General features: G+C 38.5%; 1 protein-coding gene across 1 annotated transcript in view; it reads left to right on the forward strand.

The window, feature by feature from the left end:
• The first annotated feature begins 2,939 nt into the window (after nucleotides 1-2,939).
• Nucleotides 2,940-27,415, forward strand: part of LOC149071628 (zinc finger protein basonuclin-2-like) — a 210,065-nt gene continuing 185,589 nt past the window's right edge. The window contains exon 1 of the mRNA XM_089247741.1: nucleotides 2,940-3,552. Coding sequence (XP_089103867.1) covers nucleotides 3,465-3,552 — 88 coding nt within the window. The 5' untranslated portion in view covers nucleotides 2,940-3,464. The remainder of the gene's footprint in view (nucleotides 3,553-27,415) is intronic.

The following is a 27,415-nucleotide window of genomic DNA, read 5'->3' on the forward strand; positions in this document are numbered from 1 at the left end:
TTTGTGCAGAGCCATCCTCAGAGGTGTGGGACAGTTGTGATCACACTGGACCCAAGCGTTTTGGGAGGGCCCCGCACACTTACAGCAAATATTAATAATTCCTTTCATATATTCTGGAATTTTGTGCATTTTCATCTAGAAAGAAATAATTCTGGAATTACAGATTTTCTTCAATTTCTGGAATTATTTCTTGCATTTATTCTGAATTTTAATGGACGATGAGATTTTTGCATTTATTCTGAATTTTTATAAGTAATGCAAGTATTTCGTGCATTTTTGTTCGGAATTTTCACGGGTGCTGTTATTATTTGCTTCATTTATTCTTAATTTTCATGGGTGCTGGAATTATTTCTTGCATTTATTCTTAATTTTTATTGGCGATTGAATTATTTCTTGCATTTATTCTGAATTTTTTCGGGTGTTGTGTTATTATTTCCTGCATTTATTCGGGATTTTCATCGGTGATAGAATTATTTCTTGCATTTATTGTGAATTTTCATTTGTGATGGCATTATCTCTTGCATTTATTCTGAATTTTCATTGGAACTGAAATTATATTTTGCATTTATTCTGAATTTTCATTGATGCTGAAATTATCTTTTGCATTTATTCTGAAATTTCATTGGTGCTGGAATTATTTCTAGCATTTTTTCTGAATTTTGATTTGTGATGGCATTATCTCTTGCATTTATTCTGAATTTTCATTGGCGCTGAAATTATATTTTGCATTTATTCTGAATTTTCATTGGCGCTGAAATTATATTTTGCATTTATTCTGAATTTTCATTGGCGCTGAAATTATATTTTGCATTTATTCTGAATTTTCAGGATTTTCATTTTCCGAATTTTCGATTTTTCTCTCCCACAGAGTATATTCTCCCAGTATAAAATTCAAGTCTAACGCAGCTCCGTTCCCGAAATTATCATTGCGCTTCACAGGCCCCGCGATTATTTTCGCACACAACGGGCCCCGCGTCTGCTTTTATGCCGGTAAAAACGAGGCCACAGAATACTTCCCAGAAGAATATTATTCTAGAATATTCGATATGTAATAATAAAAACAGTTAGTCTCTCAAACAAGTTCACGAACTCATCCCTTAAATCTCCGCAAGTGATCCGAGAGTCGAAATTGAATAGAAAGGCTAGGATTAATAATAAAAAGAAAATTAGAATTGATATAATTGGAATGATTGAGTTTGAATTGAATGTAGTATTCGATTAATTTCACAAAATTAATCATCAATTTAATTAATTAATTGAATTATTTAAATGAAATTGGAAGAAAAATGTGTTTCGGTCAACACATCGAGTATCCATTCAATCCCGATTCCATTCAGAAAATATCAATTTAAATACAATAAAAACCCCTCTTTTGCGGACGAAGAACTTCGTCCGTGAAAGAGGGGGGGGGGTTTCCTAACGCAGCCCTTTAAAACGAAACTTTGTCGTAAAACGGGGTGATCGTAAAGAAGGAAAAAATGCAAATCTCTCTGTCTCTTAAAACATACATGCTGAACCCACGGGCCGAACGTGGCCCGCGAGACCTGAGGAACCTAATCTTGTAGAAATTATCCAAGTGGCACAGTTCGAGATCACTTAAGTGAGTTGCGGTGCAGTTTCACACCATTCAATTGGCTCACAGCACGTTCCCAGATCACTTGAGTGACCCGCAGCACATTGCAAGCTCACTTTAAAAACCCGCGGCATATTTGCAGATCAGCTCCAGATTTCTTATAAGCGGCCAGCCATGCCTCCCCCCCCCCAGAAGGGTGGGGCTGACAGGGCTCCAGTCCGGGACGATTCTAATCATCTAATCATTTTTTTTTGTTTTTTTTACGCTACAAATTCACTTAAAAGGGGGGCCTTGAAAAAATCTGGTTTGGGGGCCCTGCTCCAAGATGTGGGGGGGGGGGGAGTGGCCAGCAGGACATTCAGTGATCACTTTAGTTACTCGCGACACTGTCTAGACTACTAGTTGCCTGCAGGACATTCCTAGATCCCTTAAGAAGTGCGTAACGGCACATTTAAATACAACTTCCAGGGCACTCAAGCGGCCCGTGGATTTACCAGATAGCTTAAGTGATCCACGGCACATTTATTACTCACTTGAGTGACATGCGGTGCTGCTGCAGGCCATTCGAGTGGCTCTGATCAGCACCGAGTGATCAGCCTTCAAGTGACTCTCACTCTCCTAAAGTTTGAGTAGGCTTTTGTTCTAAAACGGGGGGTGCCCAACCTTTCCAGAGTGCGGGCCAGATATGCCGTATTTCTGATGCTCGCGGGTCAGAAACGTGCATTTATAGGGTAGCCCTAGAGGACACCCCCCCCCCTGTAACTTTTCATAAATCATAAATGTCCCGTTTTTCCCCAAAATTTTCAACGATCGTGAAGACGGAATATACAGTCGATCCCGCTTATAACGTTCCCACTCAGAACGTTCTCCTGTGTTTAATACGACTCATTTTCGTGGTTCCTGCTATAACTATAATTCTCATTAAGATTTCCCGTTTAAAGCGTTTACCCGCTTAGAACGTTTTCTCACTTGACGGTTTTTTTTCTTAAAAAACGCTATAAGCGGGATCCACTGTAATTCCCCACCTCTCTCATGGAATAATTCCGCTTTAAACTACTAAGGGGTGGCAGAGAGAGGAACCCATCTATTCCAAACAGTAAGGGGGGGAAAGGGGGATGAAAAAAATGCAAAAAACAATATTGGCAGTACCGCGGTCCCTCACCCTCACGATGCGCTCGCCGCTCACTCTCTCCCTACCACAACCCACGAAACTGAAACAACACTCACTCCATTGTTTTTATTATTATTATTATTATTAGTTGTTGTTTCTTTCCTTCGGGGCAGGTGGCGCTGCGATCGCTCCCCCTCCTCCCGGCCAAAAAGAGGAGGAAGAAAAGTAAACGCAACTCAGTCGCGATGAGTTTGCGGCAAAGAGCGCAGGTTCAAAACTTTTATTTTTAACAAGAAAACAACAAATATATCATTTTACACGTAAAATCGCTCGTTGTTATTGTTGTTTGTTTTGCTCTCCCCCGTTGAAGGAGAAAAATGATAATAATCCATAATCCCCGTGAGATGTAAAAAGGACCGAATATAATTAATAATTTTAACGTGGAGTTGTTGTTTTTCCCCCCCGACTTATACGGAGTGATCCACACGAAATTTTTGACAAAAAAAAAGGACTTTTTCGTCAAACAAAACAAAAATTGTTTCTCGAAGTCACTGACGGTTATGACAGTACTGTACTGATCGGTTGTGTCGTTAATGGTTATACATGAAGATACGGACCCCGGACTTGGACGTATGTTGTTTTTTGGGATCTTAGAGAGGAGAGTCTCGGAGGAGGTTCGTATCCACACGTGGTGTGACGACGACGACGAGCACCGACGACAACAGTCATCTTGTTACGTGTTGTTATTCGTACGATGATTCGTAAGGTGGACAACAAGCCATGTCGGTTCTTCTAGCCGGTAAACCTGATCTTTCTGTCGGGTTTCTTCGGCATAAAATCCTCGCTGATCGACGGGACACCGACAAATGTAAGTCATTCTTTTTTTTTTTTAGTATTAAATCCCATAACATTTCACAGTATTGACGGAAACAAAACCCGCACCGGTTTTTTGTGGTATTTAGTAGTCGGTGGTAAGGGATTTCCGTGACCGATCTGACGGGATAGGGTCCTACTAAGTCCCTGAAGAAGTTCGAGTCAAGCTCGGGTCCGATTGGTTACCCTAGTTGCGGACAAACTATGCGGACTAGATGCAGATTTTAAAATGAAATTTTAAATAAATCTTTTAAATAATCCGGCCCACCGCAAAAATTTTAATTAGAATTTTTTAATTCATTTAAAGAAGGGGGGATGTTCATTTTTTTCTGTGTGTATGTAAAACATAGTTGTGAGAATTCAAATACAAATTCATCTAAGAAATTTCGCTGAGGTAAACATTTTTTGAATCCACATGGATTTTTGTAGTAAACTAGCTGTAATACCCGGCGCGTGTGTGTGTGCCCCGGGTTTTCTTCAATTACTGGGAGGATTGAAAAAGTGACAAACCATTATAAAGGTATAAACTATTATGCATAATACCGGCTGAATAAAAGAAGGGACAAACCATTGTAAAGGCATATACATGTCTAAAACGCATTGTTAGGGAACCACGGTAACCAAAGTAAACATTCCGAAAGTGATTGTTGAGGCCCAGGAACTGTTATTGCCCGATGGTTTTTTTTGCTCATTTCGGGTATTTGTCCAGCTCTGATGAACTTTTAAACTAGCCCTATCGTTCAATTCGGGCCCCATATGCAAAATTTGGAGGCGATCGATCTGAAATTGCAGATTTGTATAGAGAAAACACAAACACGCAGGCAGAAAATCAATTTTATGTATATAAACTATAATACCCGGCTCTGCCCGGGTTTTCTCTATAGGCTTACTGGGAGCATTGAAGAAGTGACAAAACATAGTAAAAGCATAATACATGTCTAAAACGGATTGTTAGGGAATCACGGTAACCATTGTTGAGACCCAGAAACCATTGTTTCCCGACAGTTTTTTGTCCAGCTCTGACGAACTTTTAAAATAGCGTATCGTCCAAATCGGGTGGCGTGTGGTATATTTGCATAATTCTACAGAGATCGCTCTATATAATAGTAGATTTGCATAGAGAGAACACAGGCAGAAAATCAATTTTATACAGGGTGAATCAGAAAAACTGAAAGGGTGATTCTCTCGAGCATACCATAACATTTCAAAATCACATAGAAACATAGGTGCGCAAATGCCATCCGGAGTAGCTCAGGGAGGGCTACGGGGGAGTTGTTGCGTCTCTCACACTTTTAAAGCAATCCCGAACTCAGCAAGCATCACGTCGCAATTCTGACACAACATAAATACGTCAGGGGCCACACATACACTCAGAACACACAATATTCCGACATGCCCCGATTGCAATTCCGAATGGACTGCATGCTTGTTACTACTACCACTTAACCGTACATGCATCTCGTACGCATTCCTCTCCGGATAAAATGTATATCCATTTGGCTCCTTAAAAAGCAGCATGATTTCTCTGTGACGCTTCACGGATTTGTATTTCTTCCGAGCAGTGTGTGGTCAATGCAATAATTTTTCCGACTGTGTAATAGATATGGTTCGAAGAAAAACTTCCTAAGCATGATTCGTGTTGTCTTCGTCTTGATGCTCCGAATAGTTTTCAAACTGTAAGCCCTGGTCTAGTTTAAGCTACGATGAGCTAAAATGATCGCGGTGTGACGAAACAGAGTTTTGGTTTCCTTATGCTGTGTCTAAAAAAAAAAATCATCATATTTTTACTTTCTCGTGGTGCTTTGAGACCGCATATACAGCTCAAATGCATTTCGCATCTACATTTTTCATATGAAAATGGTTTTCTACGGAAGAGAATTGTTGATGTTGAACCAGTGTTATCCAAAGAAATAATAATTTTGAATTAAGAGTAATTTCGCAATTTTCCAAACTTTTGTCATACGTGGCTCGCTGGCCCAATTCATAGTTCATCTGCGGCTTCAAAGAATAGTTTAGTAGATATTGTGCATTCATAAAAGAACCACTTGAAAGCATAGGCGCTGTTCAATATCTCCATACAGTTCAATATCTCCAGATCACCGCGACGCACCCTTTGAGGAAACAGTATTTTAAGGGGGAGGGTAATTTTGTAAAAAGAGGGGTATTTTTTTTCCACGAAATACAGAGAAATAACTCTACTAAAAATACCTAAAACTTTTGGAGTATTTTCACTCCTCCATGGAATTTGAAGGAGTAAAATTAGAGTTTTTATGCGTGAATCACGCATATAGGCCGATATTACACAATAAAAGATCTCGTATAAAACTTGAAAGAAAACTACCAATAGTAAGTATTGGTTACATTCGCTCGAATGTATTGCATTTCTCTAGTTTTATAAAAGAACTTTTATAAAACTCGAAAAAATACAACCATTAGGCGCATCGGTTACATTAGAGGAAAATGCGACCATTAGGTTTATTGGCTGTTCTTTTCAAGTTTTGTAAAAGGTCTTTTATCGAACTTTTACAGTGTAATCCGGCCTTAGATAAGCGCATCGGCAAACACTGTATTGAACTCGAGACCCTTCAGCGCTACCTCACGGCGGACTACAAGTGTTTCCCCCGTGATGTGTCACAAAACAAGGTGCAAGTCTGATCCTTCATATATTCCTTTAGTTCCAGAACAAATTTTTCATCACTTTAATTAGGTTTCACGACTGTATAACTACAATTATACAGTATAACTACTGTATATCTACTTATATATACCTCCTCTCCGTCTCCCTATATTTTATTTATAATTCATGCGGAGTCAATTTTAACGATACCTGAACAGAACGTAGGATCCAATGAAAACTATGGAGTAGGCCGGGATCTTCTCTCAACCTTCCAGTCATCAGTCCAGACACAGTCGTACCGTGGTATTCTCGGTTATTAAACCGAAAAGTTCCCCGAAATTTATCGAACACTTTTATTAACTCTGAATTTGCTTTTTTTTCTCATTAAATTACTATCATTAATTAATTCATTAATTCTTTCCAATCAATTACTTCTTTTGGTAATTCTGAAATTATTTTTCCCCCACTAAATTTTTAAATTTTCATTAGTTATGAAATTATTTCTTTCAAAAATTAATTTTTTTCCGTGAATTGTTACTTTTAACAATTCTGAAAATACTCTTGTCAATTTTGAAATTACTCTTGACGCTTCTGGAATTACTCCTATCAGTAGTTCGGCAATTATTTCTTTTGTAACTATTTTTTTTCCATCAATTATGAAATTATTTTTAATAATTCTAAAATTATTTTTCTCATTAAAGTGTTTTTTAGCATTTCCGTAATAATTACAGAACCAATTCCTTTTTGGATGCCGAATTTGGCCTCTCGAAATATGTGGCCCATATAGGTACCAAAAATGTTTTGGCTCAGGGTGCCGTGAATTCGTTACGACGGCCCTTTTAATGTATGAAATGCACAGCATTGTTATTGAATCTGGAAAGTATCTCACAGTTCTGAATACAACAGCACAGAGTTCAGTGACCAGAGCTCTCACTCTTCAACGAATTGTTTTTGGGATTTAGTTGTTTTTTTTATGTAAAGAAGCTATTCTCTAAAAATGGTCGGCGGGCCACAGCAAAAAAGCTCGGAGGGCTACACTTGGCCCGCTAGTTGAAGGCCTCTGAATTAGTCTGTATCAAAATACGAAATCATTCCGATTACTATACTGTATATAAAGTAACCTGTCAAAATACCGTGTATGTAGGCCTATTGACTGGAATAATTAGCATTGTTCTCATTTCCGTTGTAGATTGTTGCATTCAGGGCATCGGAGCCGGAGGAATGGGTGCAGTGGGTGCTCGAGCACCCACAGAGAGTTTTACAGCATCGCTCTGAGCACCCCTGGAATTGATTAAGAAATCAAAATCTCACATTTACAGAAAGACCCACAGGTCTGAAACACTTCCGACGCCTCCTCTGACTACAATTTACGTTGCAAAAGATCAAAAATACATCGGTGGAACCTCGTTATAACGAACCCAGCTTATAAAAACGTATATAGGTAAACGTATATATGGAATTTTTAGTCCCGCCTGCATAGTACGTTCTCTTAGATCGGAAATCAAGAACAAAATACTCGGCTTCCAAAAAATCGTTGCAACGAAGTTTTACTGTTACTTTTATGCAATATTTGCAGCAATTCCCCCTCTACCCCCACGCCACATTCTAATAATCCAAGGCTTAAGCTATATTTTAAGTTACAAAATTTTTTTGCTAAGCTGTAATTTTGCATAAAAGCTGTATAAAATCAGTCCATATCGTAGCCAGAAATGTTGTTTGTAGGACAGAAATGAATACTAAAGATCCCTGTATACAATCAATACATACGACTTTTTAAATACTGAATTATTTTCTCGCCATTTAACAATGTGTGGGAAATTAATTCACGTTTGCAGGGCATCTATTGCTTTACGAAAACAATTTCCAATATTTGCTTGCGTATCCACCTGACTTTCGTGGCGGAGGGGGTCCCTCTCGCGGAAGTTTTTTAAGACAAAAATTTTTTGCGTAATAAATTTACCGGAAAATCAAAGTGGAAAGGTCGCTATAGTGAAATAGAACCTGTGTGTGTGGCTATTATAAAGATTTAAGACTCATTTTTTTTCATATTGCATGTCCATAAATTTATGGAATTTCAAGCTCGGGTAAAAACACTTGAAAATGTATCTTTAGCAGTTGAAAATTTATTTCTAGCAGTTTAAAATGAATATTTGGCAGTTAAAAATGCATCTTTATAGCAGTTGGAAATGTGTTTTTGGCAGTTGGAAATGCATCTTTATAGCAGTTGGAAATGTGTTTTTGGCAGTTGGAAATGCATCCTTATAGCAGTTGGAAATGCATCCTTATAGCAGTTGGAAATGCATCTTTGTAGCAGCTGAAAATGCATATTTGGCAGTTTAAAACGCATCTTTGAGAGTTTAAAATGGTTTAAAATGTGTTTTTGGCAGTTTAAAATGTGTTTTTGGCAGTTTAAAATGTGTTTTTGGCAGTTAAAAATGCATTTTTATAGCAACTGAAAATGCATCTTTATAGCAGCTGAAAATGCACCTTTAGCAGCTGAGTAATGAGAAAATGCATCTCTTTATAGCATTTTAAAATGCATCTTTGGCTGAAAATGCATATTTGGCAGTTTAAAATGTGTTTTTGGCAGTTAAGAATTCATCTTTGGCAGTTAAAAATGCATCTTTGGCTGAAAATGCATCTTTGGCTGAAGATGCATTTTTGGCAGTTGGAAATGCATCTTTGGCTGTTGAAAATCCATCTTAAGACTGTTGAAAATGCATTTCAATCCCATTTTACGGACCACTAACATTTTGCAGCTAGTCACGTCTGCACCCTTCGCCTCTGCTCGAGTTTCCCCAGTATATATGTGTCTTAATATCAAGATATGTCATTATGGAATGGATTATAAATGACTTTGTCCAAGTTAAACGCCGTATAACTAGAACAAAGTGTCGTTCAAACGAAATTACAGTATTAAAATGTATCGACGAACCGACGTAATCTCAACAGAGTAATGAGTAAACTTTATAGGCTCCCAACTGGTGTTCCGTGGAATTGGAATGTCTCCCCCACGTAACTCGAATGCTATTTAAAATAGAATAGTATGCTTTGTTTTAATTTTTTCTCCAGTGGTAATTGTAAATGTACGTGGTATGAATTTTAGGATGGCAAAATAGTAATATTTCATATATATATCGTTTTAATATTTAAATTTTTAACAAAGCAATTTCTTTAACTGTAAAAAAAAAGCAGAAACTGTCGAAATTATTGAACACCACTGTCAGAATTGGCTTCTTCCACCTTTCGTTGCTGCGATTAACAGTTTCTTTCGATAATAGTGCTTTTATTCTTAATAGTGGATAACAGTGGTTCTTCTTCTAACAATGTATTTGTAATATTGTTGTTTTCTCTGTGTTTTTATCAATGGATTCTTTCGAGAAGTTGATCTCAAGAAATATATATTTTTCCTTCAATAATATGTTCCCGTGAATTGTTCCCTTCAATAATATGCTCTTTCTAAACAATATTTTTGAAATAACACTTGCTGAACAATTGTTGCAACAACGGTATTGGCAATGGTTCCTTTCAATAATGGTGCTGTTTCTCAACAGTGGTGTTTTTAAATAATGTACTTCTGAACTATTTTTTTGCCCAATGATACGCTTTTATCGGTGTCTCTTCTCAATGACCAAGAACATGCTTTCGAGAAAGATTTCTTTATAATTCCAGATTTAAACAATTGTTTCAATAACAACAACAATGGTATGGATTTCAACAATGCAATCCCAACACTTTCAACAATATAATCTCAACACTTTCTCTTAACAATGCCATTTCAATAATTTCTTTCAACAATTAATTTTAATCATTTCTTTCAACAATGTCATTTTAATAATTTTTTCAACAATGTGATTTCAACTCTTTCAAAAATTTAATCTCAACACTTTCAACAATTTAATCTCAACACTTTCAACAATTTAATCTCAACACTTTATTTCAATAATTTAATTTCATACTTCCAATAATTTAATTTCATACTTCCAATAATGCAATTTAAACACTTTCTTTCTACAATGTAATTTTAACATTATCTTTCAATTAATTTCAACGCTTTTCTTGCAGTATAGCTACTGTTAATATTAGATTCTAACAACAGTCTTTCTCCCTCCCGACCATTGTTTGTTTTTCCGTATGTATGTTCTCAATATATGTCCGCAATTTCCCGCCCTTATCATTCAAATTTCTCATGCATACCCAACTGAAATCAACTCGAACGTTTCAGGCTTCTTTTCGTTAGTAATCTGCTCAATAATGCGTTTTTCGAACAATGTTTCTAAGGCCGGTATTACACTATAAAAGTTTTATAAAAGTCCTTTTGTAAAACATGAAAAATTCAACCGATAAGCTTATCGGTTGCATTAGCTGGAATGTAACCTATGAGCTTTATTGGTTGGTTTTTTTTAAGTTTTATAAGAGGGATTTTATCAAACTTTTATAGTGTAATACCGGCCTAAGACAAATAATGCCCGACATTTTCAAAGATCCACGTAATTTATGAGGAGGAAGAGACCTGCACCGCCGGGCAGGGCCGTAACTAGGATTTTTACAGCCCGGGGCATAACATGATTTTGCCGCCCCCATCCCAATTTAAAATTCGTTAATTTTATAATGATGTCCTTTGTATCCACCTAAAATTTGGCATGTGCCCCCCGCCGTCCACCCTCTAGTTCCGGCCCTTCTGCCAGATATTTTCGGGTAGTAAAAAGCACGGAATTATCCGAGAACTATTCAGCAATAATGCCTTTGGCCATGATTTCCCAGGAATGAGCTTTTCAAAAACATAGACCTTTATTCCTCGTTTAGTTTGTAACTTGTTAAATGAATCGAGAACGTAGACGGTTTATTCTATTCTACTACGGCGGTTCCCAACTTGTGGCACGCGTACCCGTCGCCAAAAAACGAAGTATTAAAGCGTAAAATTAAGATATTGCCCAAATATATAAGATAAGGGCAAAAGTAGATTGTTCACGCATTTCCAGTGGTAGCAAGACCACTTACGTATTTTTAGAAGTAAGCATAATTTCTCTAGACAAGAAAGTCTCGTCTGCATTTCTTGTGGTAAGATAGCCTCGCGCATTTTTAGGGGATAAGAAAGCCTCATGCATATCTGGGATAAGAAAATTCCGCATGTATTTCTAGGATTCAGCGGGAATATAAGGAAGCCTCTTACGCATTTCTCGAGGGGCGGGGGAGAAAGCCACTAACGCATTTTTAGGGGTAAGAAAGCCACTAACGCATTTTTAGGGGTAAGAAAGCCTTTGACATTTTCAGGGCGATAAAAAAAGCCTCTCACATATTTCTAGGTGTAAGAAAGCCATGGGCGGAGATACGGGGTGGGAGAGAGTTCCCCCTCCCCCAGCGTCAAATGTGGAGCCTACTGATCTAATGTATATGCGTATATATGAATTGACATCATCATGCCCCCCCAGACTTTCACGTCTATCTCCGCCTATGAAGATAGTCTCTCACGAATTTTTAGGCTGTAAAAAATCTCGCCAATTTCTAGCGAAGGATCCCCCGAATTTTTAGGTGAGAAAGTTTTAAACACAGAAAGAAGCAAGAAAGTCTTTTACTGTTTGAATAGGCCTAATAAAGACTACTTGGCATTTCTTGAGCATGGCAAGCTACCTACACATTCCCAGGTTGTCAGGTTTTTTTCACGTTTCTCACAACGCTTGTCTCTTGCACATTATTATGATTACACAAGCATTCTATGCTGCATTTCCAGTCGGCATTTGAAACATGAAATATTAGGAACAACTTTACTAGTATTTCGCTTCTCAACAAACCCCTACAGGTAACAGTAGATCCCGCTTATAATGTTTTTGAAATAACCGTCACGAAAAAAAACCGTTGTAAGCGGGAAATTTCCATGAAAGTAAGGAGTTGGTGACTCACAAATTAGTTGTACAGCAAGCGGAAACGTTATAGACGGGATCCACTGTAAAAAGAAAAACCCCGGGAATTTTGATCTCTAAATTTTTTATATTGAACGTATAATTAACTATCAGTTAAATTTCTTATACTTAAAAATTCATGATGAATTTTCTCAATCAATTCTCCCAATGTCTACAGCCGTCCGAACAGCCCAATTGTATCCGATATACGTCACAATATATCTCAACATATCACTATATCCACTCCATACCGAGACACAAACTCGCGATGCGATGTCACGTTGTTTAATGCCCTCATATCCGTCAAGTTAATTAATGCCTGGCACATAAAAGTGCTTTTTAAGTGTAATGTCCGTGATGAGCAGCTGACAACTTGATGGCGCAATTACGCGAGGAGTAGGGTGCACTCTCCTTACCTCGTTCTCTATAACTTGCCACTGTGTATTTTAATTGATTTATTAGAGTCATTCGTTATCGTTAAGAGAACATTTCTTTTGGCCCGAGGAGGACAACCATGTTCAACTTCCATTGGGACAGAAAACTTTCACTACCATTTGGCATTCCGACAAAGGGACAGAATTTCCATCCAACGACGGAATCGTGTTAATTTCTGCACGATAACCAAAGAAGTTCTTGCCGTTTTCGACATGGATGTGTTGCGGAGTGATCGCCGATACGGAAATAAGTGTGTCGCCAGCCGGAAAAAACGACCAGGATGAGAAGGTAGACATTGACTTTGACACAATTACAGTTGCATCCCTAACTCGCAACCATTTCCCTCCTAAGTGTGGGGCTGACAGTGCTCCAGCCGGGAACAAGAGCCCCGTAAAATATCTGGCCTGAGGGTCCTGCTGCAGGATGCGGGGGTCATGCTCACAGCAGTCACAGTTTGCGCTTTAGCGAATATAAATAGAGGTTCTCCAACGCAGATCGTTCGGGGGTTGTCAACGGTTGGGATTGTCCGTAACCCATTGAAGTCGTTTCTGGGAATGATTCTGGGCAGGAACTCACCGGCAGACATTAATTTCGGAAGTTCAGATCGAGAGATTTGCTGTTCCTTTGGGAAGAAACCCAAAGCCCACTATCACTAAGGTGACCATAAATGAGCTTAATGGTTTAATGTCTTGAGAGTTTGCCCGGACTCTTACAAGTTTCAGCCGAAACAGACCTCATCTACATCTCATTGCGTACGAGTTCAATTTGAGTAAAGTCAGATCGCCACCTACAGTAGCTTTGACGTCACTGAAGTCGCCCATTTCACCTGCAGCCATTGGATATAACAGTCCGACGTATGCAATCTTTATCTTTTTTTTGCAGTATATCTAATGACTATAGGTGAAATGGGCGACTTCAGTTCAGTGACGTCACGAGCTTCGCGCGGAGATTTTCTGCTATCGAAGGTGTTGGCTCTATTAACATACTACCGGAAGCCAACAATCAAAATTCTGTTCTCTCAGTAGGCTATCTCTTTAAAGTTCGGTCAAGGGGTATTTGAAGTAACACCGTGTATCATTATTTTGATTCTATATAGGCTGAAGTAAAGGGTTACCATTTACCTTTGTATGCACCTGATACACATTCCTCTACGGAATTTCTAACGAACTGGTACATGCCGGAATGTTTATTGTGAGATGTATAAGTGGCCTATAAACGTATTTATATTGTCAGAAATGTGCTGGTTTCGTTTTCCATGCTGGTGCTGCCATCTTTCCTCTATAGCTTTTAATAACTTCAGCACCCAAAAACTTTCAAAATTCGATCGAGTGCTCACCATTGACAAAAGGTGTACCCTATATGACACTCTCATATAGGGTATCTATCATCTCATATCTATCTATCTATATCTATCTATATCTCATATCTCTGCTGGATACTATTTGTCAGTACGGAACAACGTGCCTCGCAGTACATCACGAATGATCACGCTCATGCTCCGTATCAGGTGTACCAAGCTTTTGTAGTCATCAAGTGGTGCACCACAAGCAGTTACCAAAGGGCCAAACCATCACTGAGGTCCAGTATTTCGCTGCAGTTGCGACAGGAATGGAAAGCAACTCATTAATGGCAGTAAATTTGCAATATAGCGATATGGCCAGAGTTGGTGTTTGGTGAAGTAGGACTCGTGGGTAGATAGTCCTCCACCATACTTCCCGGACCATGTACCAAACAAATGCTAATACAGAGTGATGTTTCGAGGGGGAGACTAATGTAGGTTCGTAGAATCCTCCCGTATTTTTGTGACTGAACAGTTTTCCGTTCAACAGCTCTTTGGCAAGGGTGATCATCCGCTCTAGATCCGCTCCCCGTACCAACCAGGGCCGTCTTAAGAGTATCGTGGGCTCCCGGGCCAAGTGGTTTTTCTGAGGCCCAGACTGGTAGATTCTAGAACATTTTTACCAGATCTAATTTTTCAGGTCCCTTTCTCTTGAAGGCTGGTTGGAAACGAAAGCGCTGTCTATCGGTGGTCGCCTCAAGTTCTTTAGGGGGAAAACATCTATATCCTCCCTCGGGTTTGAACCCGGGACCGTGACAGCAACCTTCACCCCACAGACCAACCCCACGAGTTCTGAATCATCCTGTATGTCAAATACATTGCTCCCCCACATCCTTGAGCAGGGTCTCCCTAGACTAGGATCTTGCAGCAGCCCCCCCCCCCCCACCACTACAGTAAATTTACAGCGTGAAAAAAAAAAAAAAAGAGTCGTTTCTGGTTCCCAGAACTGGAGTCCTGTCAATCAGGGTCGTCTTAACAGCATCATAGGCCCCGCGCTGTGATTTTTTTCTGAGGCCTTACCAGGCAAATTCCCGAAAAATTCAACTTCCCAGTTTCCTAAGGCCCGTTTTCTGTTCAGGCGCCCCCCCCCCCCTGACCCATGCGTTAAGACGGCACTGCTGTCAGCCCCATAATTGTGAGAGCCATGGTCTAGGACAGTGTTTCTCAACCGGCGGGCCGCGGCCTGGTACCGGGCCTCTGACAACAGTCAAACCGGGCCACTGCTCCATTTGTAGCTCATTAGTCGTGTGGATGACTGGGCCTTCCACTCACGAAAAAAAAAAGAAAACCAACCGGGCCGCGGGCTTCCAAAGGTTGAGAACCACTGGTCTAGGGATTACCTTGAGGACTAACGGAATAAAAACTTCGGACCAACGAAAAAAACGGCAACTTTTTCGATTACCTCTCTAATAACAGCAAATCTAAAATTTTGAGGTCACGGACCTTATCCACCAGAAATCGATTCTCTCTCAAATCGTTCATTTATTTTCCCCCCCCTTCGCCGTAAAGCTGTTAATTAAATTCCAGTAAACAACATGGCGCTCATGTACATTCACGAGGAAAAGGAATAATTTATAGGCAAACATTTGTCACATATTTGCCATCATTTGCCCCCCCCCCCTCCCCTCAAGGACAAGTAACACTTCTATGGGAACTTCCGCCTTTCCTATGGGTACCGGTTTGTGTGTGCGTATGTGTATCTCCATAAGCATGTTTTTTCTTTCCCCCACCGTCGACATGTAACACTTTTTATTTTGTTTGTTACTTGACTGACCATTAATGTTCAAACAGGAATATATGAATAATTCCATCAATTTGTCTCTCTCTCTTACTTACACTGGGGATTTTTTTTTTCATTTTTTCCCTCCTTAAGGTTATCATTGCCCGTTGATCGCTAATCGATTCTATCGCTTTCTTCCCTTCTTTTCCCCCTGTATCTTTTCTGGGGGCCCCCTCGGCGAAACGGTCGAACAAATATTGACAGATGTAATTACGATGTACTGTTATGTGTGTATGTTTTCCCATCTGGGGGGGGGGGGGGGTGATGATATCGATTTTTTTTTTTTAAATTGAAATTTTAAAAATTTGGGTTTTCAATTTTTTTGTTAGAGGGTTGATTTATTTGTTCAATTTTCGGCGGAATTTTCACTTGAGAGGATCGTTTATTGGTTTTTTTTTAATGCTTTGAGGGGGTTTTTGGGCAGAGGGGAAAATTGTTTAAGAAGCCATTTTGCGTGTGACGGCTTGATGATAATTTAAGGGCAAGGGGGGTGGGATTCTCAGCTTTTCGGAGCGTGCGGGCCACTTCATTGGGTTTGGAAACGTGTCGCGGGCCACTTGAATGGTCTGTGAATGTGTCGCGGGTCGCTTAAGTGCTATGGAATTGTGGCACGGGGTCACTTCGCTGATCTATATGTATTCGCCGGGTCGTTTTGCCAGTGCCGTCTTAACGCATGGGCCCACCCGGGCACCTCAAGAGAATGCGGGCCTCACAAAAATGAGACTTGGTTAAAATTTTCGAGAATCTGCCAGGTGCGATCTGAGAAAAATTACTTGGCCCTGCCCTAAAGACGGCCCTGCGTTTTGCCGGAGCTGTGCCGCGGAGAAATTAATAATTCATGTGTGAATGAGCCGTGGACCGCTTGAGTGATCTTGGACTGTGCCGCAGGTCACTTGAGTGATCTTGGACTGTGCCGCAGGTCACTTGAGTGATCTTGGACGGATTATACTCAAGTGATCTGGAATCGTCTCGCGGAGTCATTTAAGTGATCTGGAAATGTGCCGCGGGCTGCTTAATGGATCTAGAAATGTGCTGCAGGTCACTTGAGTGATCTCGAACTGTGTCGCAAACTGCTTGAGTGCTGGAACTGTGCCGTGGGCCGCTAAAAGGAGCTGAAAGTGGGCCGCGAATCAATTAATCTGTAAATATGTCGCGTGCAACTGAAATTGATCTGGAAATGGGTCGCGGGCCGTTTGAGTGATTTGGAAATGTGCCACGGACCGCTTGCGTGATCTGCAAATGTGACGCGGGCTACTTAAGTGAAGTGAACTTCAACCCATTAGGTCAAAGACGCCGTCAAGGGAAAACTTTACAGAACAATATTTCAGCACGTAATAATAATAAATTGCTTGCTCTCACCCATGGACCCCTAAAAAATCTCTCAGGGGCCCCCCCCCGGAAAGGTCCATGAACCTTTTAAAAAACCACTGGTCAGCAATGAGGTCTCTCTGAGAAGGATCAACATTTGTCCATTAAGAACTTGGCATATAAGGTACGATATGAAGAATGACCTTCATACACTTCTTAGCTTTCCCCCTAAAGTCAATACAGTTGATCCCGCCTATAACGTTTTCGTCGCTTAGTACGACTTATTTCCGTGGTTCCAACAAAATTTTTAACTTGAATTTACTTGAAAGGATCACTTATTGATTTATTTAATGTTGAAGGGGGTTCTCTGAGATATGGGAAAACTCTTTAAGACACCATTGTGATGACTTGATAATTTAAGGTTTTGGTCCCTGCGTGCCACGTAACATTTGCATTACCACGTTGGTTTCGTGTGTTTTAAATGAGATCACGCGATGTCCCGTCACAGGATCTTTATCTCTCTCTTTCAGGTGGTCATTTTAAATTATGCTTCCTAGATGGGGGGAAAAGGGTCTTCTTGGCTTCTTAAATGGTTCACTCGGCTGCTGCTGTTTCCTCCTTGGTAATGGGATCTGTGTGTGATATACATGCGCTAATCCCGTGGCCCGTGTGGCCGTCGGAGTCATCTGATGCGGTCCGTGACAAGTAGCCAAGTCACTCGTGTGGCCCGCGAAAGATTATCTCGCAATTATTCATTCCTTGCCGATCCTCAAATAATTTTTCCTATTTATTTTTTCCCGTTAATTTGTTACTGGCCCTTGGTCCGGAAATTTTTTCTCCCATTTTTTTAATTTTTTTTCCGGTCCGTAAATTATTTTTCCCCATTCATTTTTTGCTGGTGCTCGGCCCGCAAATTTTTTTTCTCATTCGTTTATTTTTTTGCAGGAGCACAAATTACTTCTCCCATTTATTTACTTATTTGTTGGTCTTAACAAATTATTGCTCACAGTTATTTGTATCTCTTGCCGGTCCGCAAATAATTTCTCCTAGCCCTTTATTTTTTACGGGTCCTAGAAATAATTTTCCCATTTATTCATTTTTTACCGGTTCCCAAATCATTTCTCTCATTAATTTATCTTTTGTCATTCCGCAATTTATCTTTTGCCTGTCCGAAAATTATCGTTTCTCCCATTTCTGCCGGTACGTGAAATTGTTCAACCACCGGTCCACAGTTGTGAAAATTTCGAAGAACACTGAAATATTCACACACGCGGGACTAAGAACGTTGGGTAATTGAAATCGTATGATAACCGAGGACATTGCAGCATTCGCATATATTCGAACCCCAATAGTTTATCCGGTTTATAACGAATCTCATATGACGAGCGAGATTTTTTATTCCTGACCGATAGGACGTTTTATTATTAGATCGGATATAACGCACTTCTGAGCAAGGAAATGGAACGTTCATTATTATTATTATTAAAGTCTGTTATAATGGGGTGCGATTGTAAATGCCTATACTAGCGTAAGTGAAGTATTATAACTAACAATCAAGTCACAAAAAAAACTATTTCCTTCACAATGTCAAACTACATTGCATTTTCAAACTCCACGATATTATCGCTAGTACGTAATTTGAGAGCTGACGAAAGATATAATTTAATTTGAGAAGTGAGGAAATGAATTGGAGAACTAATAAAAGAAATTTCACAGTCGATGAAGATAAAATTAATGAAAGAAGTTATTTCAGAATTAATGAAAGAAATCATTTCGGAACTAAAACGAAAGAAATGATTTCGAAACAAACGACAGAAATTAATTTAGAAATAACGGAAGAAATAATTTCAGAACTAATGAAAGAAATTTCAGAACTAATGAAAGAAATAATTTCAGAACTAATGAAAGAAATAATTTCAGAACTAATGAAAGAAATAATTTCAGAACTAATGAAAGAAATAATTTCAGAACTAATGAAAGAAATAATTTCAGAACTAATGAAAGAAATAATTTCAGAACTAATGAAAGAAATAATTTCAGAACTAATGAAAGAAATAATTTCAGAACGAAAAAAGAAATAATTTCAGAACGAGAACGAAAGATGATTTCAGAAGTAACGAAAGAAATTTTAGAGCTGACGAAATAAATTATTTCAGAATCAGAGTGAAATAATTTCAGAATCAGAGTGAAATAATTTCAGAATCAGAGTGAAATAATTTCAGAATCAGAGTGAAATAATTTCAGAATCAGAGTGAAATAATTTCAGAATCAGAGTGAAATAATTTCAGAATCAGAGTGAAATAATTTCAGAATCAGAGTGAAATAATTTCATAACTTCACGATAAACGAAAGTGGAATTACCAAAGACGATTTGAGAACCAACGAAATTAGACTCAATGCAAGTAAAAATAATACAAGAAATAATTTCAGAATTGATAAAAATCCAGAATTAAAGTGTAAAAATTTCAGAATTAAAGTTCCCAGTTTCTTAGCGAAAGGGGAGTTTGTTGGACTGAGATTCCATTGGTCCACCCGTTAAGACGACATAAAGCAACAATACCAGGTCCATCACATGTTCTGGTGATCCGAACCAAATGACATCACATTTCCCTCTCAACAACCAATCAAGAAAGAATCCCGGATAACAAACAAACATTCCACCCAGAAGCGACGACACGCTTGCGGTTCGATCACCGGTTTCTCGCGTTTTTTTGGTGAGAAACGCATAATCTTTTCAGCCGTCTCTTTTTTTTTTTTTTGTATGCGTACGATGTGTAACAAACCACACTCAATAACTATTTTCTCGTACATGTTTTGTGTGTGTATAATCTAATGCACTTTTTCTCACATCAGACACTCTTAACACTTCCTCCGCAGCTCATAGAGATCATCATATTTGCACACTTCACGGTCGGTAGCTTCGGAAATGCATTAAATTTTAAGTTTATTTATTTGGTTTTTTTCTCTCTCTTCTCGTTATTCGCAAGATTCCGACCATCAAAACCTTAAATAAACGAATGATAAGACAAGTAAAATGGGAACCTGTTTCCCAATAAAAGCAACATCAAACACGTTTTTACATATATACAAACACAAAACATGAAACTCCATTTCCTTACCCTTTTGTTCGATTCGATTCTATGATTTACAGTGTTTTGAACCCGGGTTCTTTAAGTGGTTTTAATTTACGCACCGGGTTTATTTATATGTACGGATGTGTGTAATCTATGGTCTACGACGCTTCTTGTTTCACGGCCATGTTAATTGTTTCCTGTGTGAGAAGATGTGTTTTGGATAATTTTCTCCACCTGTATGATCATGGGAGAGAAAATTCCGTGGAATTAATTATAGATAAATAATTGAATTTTTCTTGTTGATTATTTATTCATTTATTTATAAAAGAACGTTCGATGTGATTTCCCCCCCCCCCCTCTTCACAATATTTAATAGTCAGATGTTATATCGTTGGTCATTACTTGACACTTGGTTATTTACGACAATGGGAATTTATTTTTGCCTTACTGTGTAATTGAAAACGCTGACAGTGATCGTTATGCAGCAACTTCTGGAATTAAATTGGAAATTTTACTGAATAAATTTTTTTTTCTCCCCGCCATATTGAACTTTCTAGAAATATATTGTTTAACCACTTTACGATCAAGGACGTAATATTGCGTTCAAACGCCAGTGGAATAAATTCAAAGTGGTCTGTTTTCTTTCCTCATCACCACGAAACTTTGTTGCAACCCTTTGGAGAAAAAAGTTCTTTTTACCACCGTTATGAGGAGGTATAAAGCTCCTAATCTAAGGTTAAATAGGTTCTACTGTACATAAGAGGATAAGAAAGAGAACAGGTAGGGGTGAATGTGAAAAGAAGAAATATACTTCATACCTACTCTTGACAGCATAAATTAATATACTGTTTATCTTTCATTTGCTATTTTTCCTTACTATTCTTTTTCTAACAGGCCATTACGTTAGAACAGTGATTCCCAACGTGGTCGTTAACGCCCCTTGCGGGCGGTGAAATGTTCTAGGGGGCCTAGAAGCTACGGGTATAGCATAGGATCCTAAGGGTTAGATTGCGTTGGGGGCGATGGGACAAAAAAGGTTGGGAAACAATGTGTTAGAACAAGGTTGCCATATTTATCGCCGATTCATCAAACGGAGATCATCCGACTTTCTTGCCAACCGCTTGTAAACGAAACGGTTATGGTATGTTTTAAATTGGCGTGAGGAATTTATATTCGGGTCTATTCCATAAAATTGTGTTATTGAGAATGATTTGTTTAAAATCTAAAGTTTTAGACTAATTGAGGTTTCAGGTCGGAATCACACTATAAAAGTTTTGTAAAAGTGTTTTTATAAAACTTGGAAAATACAACCAATAAACTGATGGGTTAAATTTATTCGAATGTAATCGATCAGCTTTGTTGGTTGTATTTTCCAAGTTTTATAAAAGCCTTTTTACAGAACTTTTACAGTGTAATCGCGGTCTTAGGAATAATTAAAGTTTCTCAAAATAATTGCATTATCGATAGATTTTTTTTTCAATGAATTTGCATTTTTTCCTGCTTTTAAACGGAAATTAATTTACTTTTTTTCATTAATTTTTCATCCATTTGTGCTCGAAAAGTTTTTCTATTTGATTCCCATTGAAAAAAGTTCTAATTTTCTTTATAATTGATTTTTGTCTCCAGTTTGGAGTCGTCTCAGATGTGTTTTTTTTTCGAAATTTGTTCCGATTTATAGACTCAATTTTTTTCTTTTTCAAATTCCGATACATTTCTTGTAAAATAGGCAGTCTAAGTCTGGAGTCTTGAGCGCATGGCCCACCGAGCTCTTTGGTACCGTGTGTGGTACAGCTTGGTGTGACCAGCAGGACTCTTTATATTGTCGAATGTGGCCCGCACTGTGTGAGCGGTTGAAAGTCGTCTAAGTAATCAAACTGATTCTGTTTATGTCCAAAACGAGTTCAGATTCGTATTCAAAAGCAGTTCACACGCATATTGAAAATAAATTCACGTGCGTATTTTCAAAATCAATTCGGATTCGTAATCAAATTCATTTCATATTCAAAATTCAATTCTTATTCGTAATTAAAATCATTTCATATTCAAAATCAATTCGGATTCGTAATTAAAATCATTTCATATTCAAAATCAATTCGGATTCGTAATCAAAATCATTTCATATTCAAAATCAATTCACACGCGTATTGAAAATCAATTCACAAGCTTATTCAAAATAAACTCTCATACGCATTCAAAACCTAGTCATATACAAAATCAATTCAAATTCTTATCCGAAATCGATTTCAAAGCTTGCAACAGTCGTTGCTCGTATTTAGAATCGATCTCAGATTTGTGTCAAAAAAAAGATCAATCAAATCGATTCGTATTCAATTTCAATTAAGATCAATCAAATCGATTCGTATTCAATTTCAATTAAGATCAATCAAATCGATTCGTATTCAATTTCAATTAAGATCAATCAAATCGATTCGTATTCAATTTCAATTAAGATCAATCAAATCGATTCGTATTCAATTTCAATTAAGATCAATCAAATCGATTCGTATTCAATTTCAATTAAGATCAATCAAATCGATTCGTATTCAATTTCAATTAAGATCAATCAAATCGATTCAGATTCGTATTCAAAACAAATTCAGATTCTCAACTAAATTCAAATCCAAAAAGACTGCATCCAAAATTAGTTCAGATTCGTATCGAATTCCAATCAAGATCAATGAAATCAATTCGTATTCAATTTCAATTAAGATCAATGAAATCAATTCAGATTCGTATCAAAAATCAATTCAAATTCTAAATGGAATTCAAGTCCAAGAGACTGCATCCAAAATCATTTCAGATTCGTGTGCGGATTCAAAATCGATTCTGATTCTTGCTAACGGGACAACATCATTGGACTAATTCCGGTTTCTAAATCTTATCGATTTTCAAAATCTAAATCCGATCAGAACTCGTTCCCAAAGACGATAGGCGACAACATTTAATTTTCCTTGCCTTGAAATTGAAATCAAGTAAAAATCTAGCTTCTGCGTCACTTCAAGGAAGTTGACATCAAAATCACCCAAGTGACGTAATATAAAGGTAAAACTTATCGACGACCTCATCAAGGAGGACATCGAAAGAATATTCAACATCATCTCGATGATCAGTCATCATCTTCATGGTATGGCTATTAATTTTCCAAACTTTCCTGATCTATATGAAAGAACAGTAGACTCTCGCTAATCTTTCCTAGTTAATGGAAAAAGTTCATTTAAATTAAGGGGTGCTCAACCATTAGAAGAGCACGGGGCCACCACGTCATGGCAAATCACTGAACAGGTAGAAATCACTACACCAGGAGGGGGTCTTCAACACATGGCTCACCGAGATTTTTGATAAGTGTGTGTATTATAGCTTTGTGACCCGCGGGCCTGGCTAAAACGTTAAATGTGGCCCGCGGTATGTCGGTGGTTCGAGACTTCTGGCGTCCCTGATAGATTGGCGAAGGCCTCCGACGGACGCTTTGTAAACTACTGGCCTTGTTCATTAAGATTAGATGTGCCATACATCTCGCTTTTAAACAAATTGGCGGGTTTTTTGGTTCCGTTATATCATTGATAACTTTTTTCACATTACAGCTCTCGTTGTGATGAGCCATTATATTTTCCTCCCCTCCCTTCTGGGGTTGAAAATTTTAATTAATGTCCAACATGAACTTTGTTAAAACGCCAAAATACTTACTCCAAGAAGTTCCTTAGGCAGAAACTAGGGGGAGTTATACGAGGTTCTGGAGCTCCAGGTCCTGTGGACGAGAGAGAGAGAGCTCGAATTATTTATTTGACCTCTCATAGGTACACAAAAATACATACTTGCCTCCTTGTGGGGCTCGACGACAGCCGAAGATCAATGCCGTCTTAATGTATGGGCCCAGCCGGGCACGTCCTGGATGGCTCTAGGGCAGAGGGGAGGGGGGGGGGCCCTCACGATGTGTTTAAGATTTTCGAGATTACGCATGTAAATTTGTGACCTGGCATTTCTTGACCCGAGGGTGGGGGCTCAGAAAAATCTTTTCGCCCGGAGACCCATGATGCACTTAATTAATACGACCCTGTACCGAGGATGAAGGGGCTTTAGAAGAGTCCATTCTTGTTTCTAATATTACGCCTCCCCCCCCCCCCCCCAATGTTTTCTCAACATCTTCCGTATCAAGGTATGCCTCAAAAGAATGACAGTTCTGGTATCTTGCGGGATTATTATTGTTCGAAATTTTAAAAACACGTATATATATACACGTCTCTGAACGAAAGCCTAGGCTGCCGCCCCTTACAGCGTGGGTGCACCGTACCAATTGCTCAAGCCTCCCGTGATGGCGGACCCTACCGAGAAAAACCAAAGTCCTGGGATCAAGACGCCTTTAAAACTGAAATCACTCTCATTCGCGTTGGAAGAACCGAACAAAAGAAATATGTAAAAAAGCGCTTTGAGGAGGAATTTCAAAAACTATTAAATTTTTACGAATTTTGAATTCGTTCTCGAGATTTTTCCGAGTTCAAAACTCTCACCCGAAAATATAGTTGTCTCTCAATAAAGAAACAGAAGCTTAACTCACACCCCCCACACTCTTAAAAAAAAAAAAAATGGTGATGTCTCAGAATGAATTTGAAAATGGCTTTCAAATCACTCGAGCATCAATTTTCTCAGCGGAAAGACATCCACGTTGAATTGTGAAATGCTAAAAGTGAGTGAGTGAGTTGAGGGGAACCATCAATTCCATTTTGTTTTTTTTTTTTCTTGCGGCGGACGCTGATCAAGTGTCGGATAAAAAAGTGCCAAAGAAGACATTACGTACGTAGAAAGGGTCACCCTTAAGGAAATAATGTACAAAAAATATATATGTAACTAAAATATATAGTGAAAGTGCTCCTCCCCAGCAATTGTGATGGCCGTGTTAGTGTTTTTTATTTTATTTTTGCGGTTGTGGTTCAGTAGCTGCCTGATGATTTTTCACGGTCGTGGGCCCTTTTTGGCAACAGAAAAGAGCCTTTTCCATAGTCCTCTAACGTGAAATCTTCATCCAACGCCTCTCGTACATATGTATGCATGTGAAAAAGATGTCTTGAGAACATGTCAACGTGGTGTGACGGCAAATTCAAAACGAATTAAAGTGTGATAAGCATTCCTTCGAACTATCATCGTTTTTCCCACCATCCATCTTAATGTGCACTTCTTTTTTTTTGGTTTTGCCATTGCGGTGGTGGTGTCTCTTCCAGAATGGAAGTTCGTCATCTTCTTGTGGGAAACTTTGACAGCAATAAGTAGATTTCCTTTTCTTTCTTTTTTTTTTTTTTTTATTGTTGCAAAATTACTGGGAATCTTCATTCCGAGGTGTCGAAACCGTGTGATATGGCGGAGTCTCATCGGGAATGAGACACCCTTTTTCTCGTCTCAGTTTACTTGAAGGGAGGAACAGTTTTGCTGAATGTTAAGGGAGGCTGCTGATGCCTCTACTACACTGCCTAACGCCAACTTGAAGTAAGGAAGGCGGGGTCTTGTCTCCAGTGGTGTATATGGTGCGAATTTATTATTTTATTTTGCTTGGTATGGACCGGAGTTCGATTCCCAGTGTAGACCAGATTGTGACTTTACGAGTCCACCTCGGCATTAATATCCCCGAAAAGGTTCATTTCCTTCTCTCCGTGTTTTGAAGATGGAAGTTCATTTATACAAACACAAGGCCCAACGAGGTGGCTGAGAAAAAAGGTGCCCATAACAAGTATGGATATCATATATCTCTAAAATACAACAACCCCCCCATTAAAAATTCAATTATAAAAACGTTTCTACTGAAATAAAAATGGCTGTTACAGTTAGTAGAAATTTTTGGGAAGATAAAAGGAAATTTTAGAAAAACAGGATAGTGGGAAAGAAGACTTCAAAAGAATTTTCCAGGAGGGAAATTAGGAGTTTGAAGATAACTCCTGAAATTTTTGTGTTTCATCGTTATTTGATATTGTCATTGCATGGCAAAAAAGACCCAACCAAGCCCATTTTATAGACTCTATTTCAAAAAATTTTCTATAATTACCGTTGTAGCATCTGAAGGGATACCCAAATTTTTCTGATTTTCAAATTCCCATATGAATATTCGGCGGTAAATTTCAAAGCATTCCAACGGGCACACTCCAAGCAGAGGCGGATTCGACGGAGGGCTCACACCCTGAGTTCTGAACGGTCCCGCTGAACCCCAACTGTGCACTTTTCTTTCCTAATATAACGGGTTTCCCAATATTTTCTTGTGCGCCGGGGCCCTCAACTGACTCTGAGGTGATTGAATATTACGGCGGAACTTCCTATAACTTGTCTCTACAAAATATGGATTTGATTTTCTGGATCCTCACCAGAAGGAAACTGTTTCAGGCCATAATCGAAACAAAAACGAAACTGATGACAACATTTATGCTGCTGTTGACGGAATGATGCCAAAATTTAAGAAGGAAATTGAGAAGTCAAATCTAAAATACGGGAAACCTATACGAAACTGCATCAAGAATGAGCAATTAATAATTAGTCTTTATTATAGTAAAATTATCTGTTGAGCCGTATCCATAGCCGTCGAGTGCCGCCTCGAAGTATGGGACCCCCACCAGGGCACGACCCAGGAGCCTCAGGTACATAGGAGGGCCTCGTAATTGAGATCTGTTACAGCAGTGTTTTTTTTTTTTAAATTGGGCAAAATATCGCCCCCTGGGAGGAAGAGCCGCCTTTAGGCGTGTGTGTGACAAGAGCGGTCTCACCGGGCCCCACGGTTTGAAGGGCCCTGCACTTATGGTAATGGAACTGAAAAAATATGTATTGTGTACCATAAAATATGAATTGTTTTTGTAGTAAACAAGGTTCCTGAGCTTCAACTACAATTTGATTCTGGAATCATTCCTTTCACCAATTCTGGATCAATTCTTCCTCAATTCCAGATTTTTTTTTCTCTTAAATTCTGGAATTTCCTCTCACATTAAATCTGAATTTCTATCACTTTTGTGAATTATTTTTCTCATGAATTCTGGACTTATGGAATTATTTCTTTCATAAATTCCGGAATTCTCTCATTTATTCTGAATTTCCATCAATTCTGAGAATTTCCTTTTTCTCTCATTAATAATGAAGATTTTTTTTTTGTTTCATTAGTTCTGAATTTTCATAAGTTTTGAGGTTTTTCATTTATTCTGAATTCTTATTGATTCTAAGAGTTTTTCTTTCATTAATTCTGAACTGTCATTAATACCTGAGATCAATTCTAAATTTTCATTAGGTTTCACACGATTAGTCCCTTATATTTTCATTAGTTTTGAAATGATCTCTTTGATTAATTCAAAATTTTCTTTTGACTTTTATTTCTAACTCTAGGTCTCTAATAAGCTTTTTTATGTGTTAAATGACGGTGGCAGAAGCATTGGCATCTAAATAG

This window comes from Pholcus phalangioides, unplaced genomic scaffold (genome assembly GCF_987345545.1).
Source record: "Pholcus phalangioides strain wild (caught in Gottingen) unplaced genomic scaffold, Ppha-v1.0 ptg000018l_1, whole genome shotgun sequence".
In the NCBI taxonomy this organism is placed as follows: Eukaryota; Metazoa; Arthropoda; class Arachnida; order Araneae; family Pholcidae; genus Pholcus; species Pholcus phalangioides.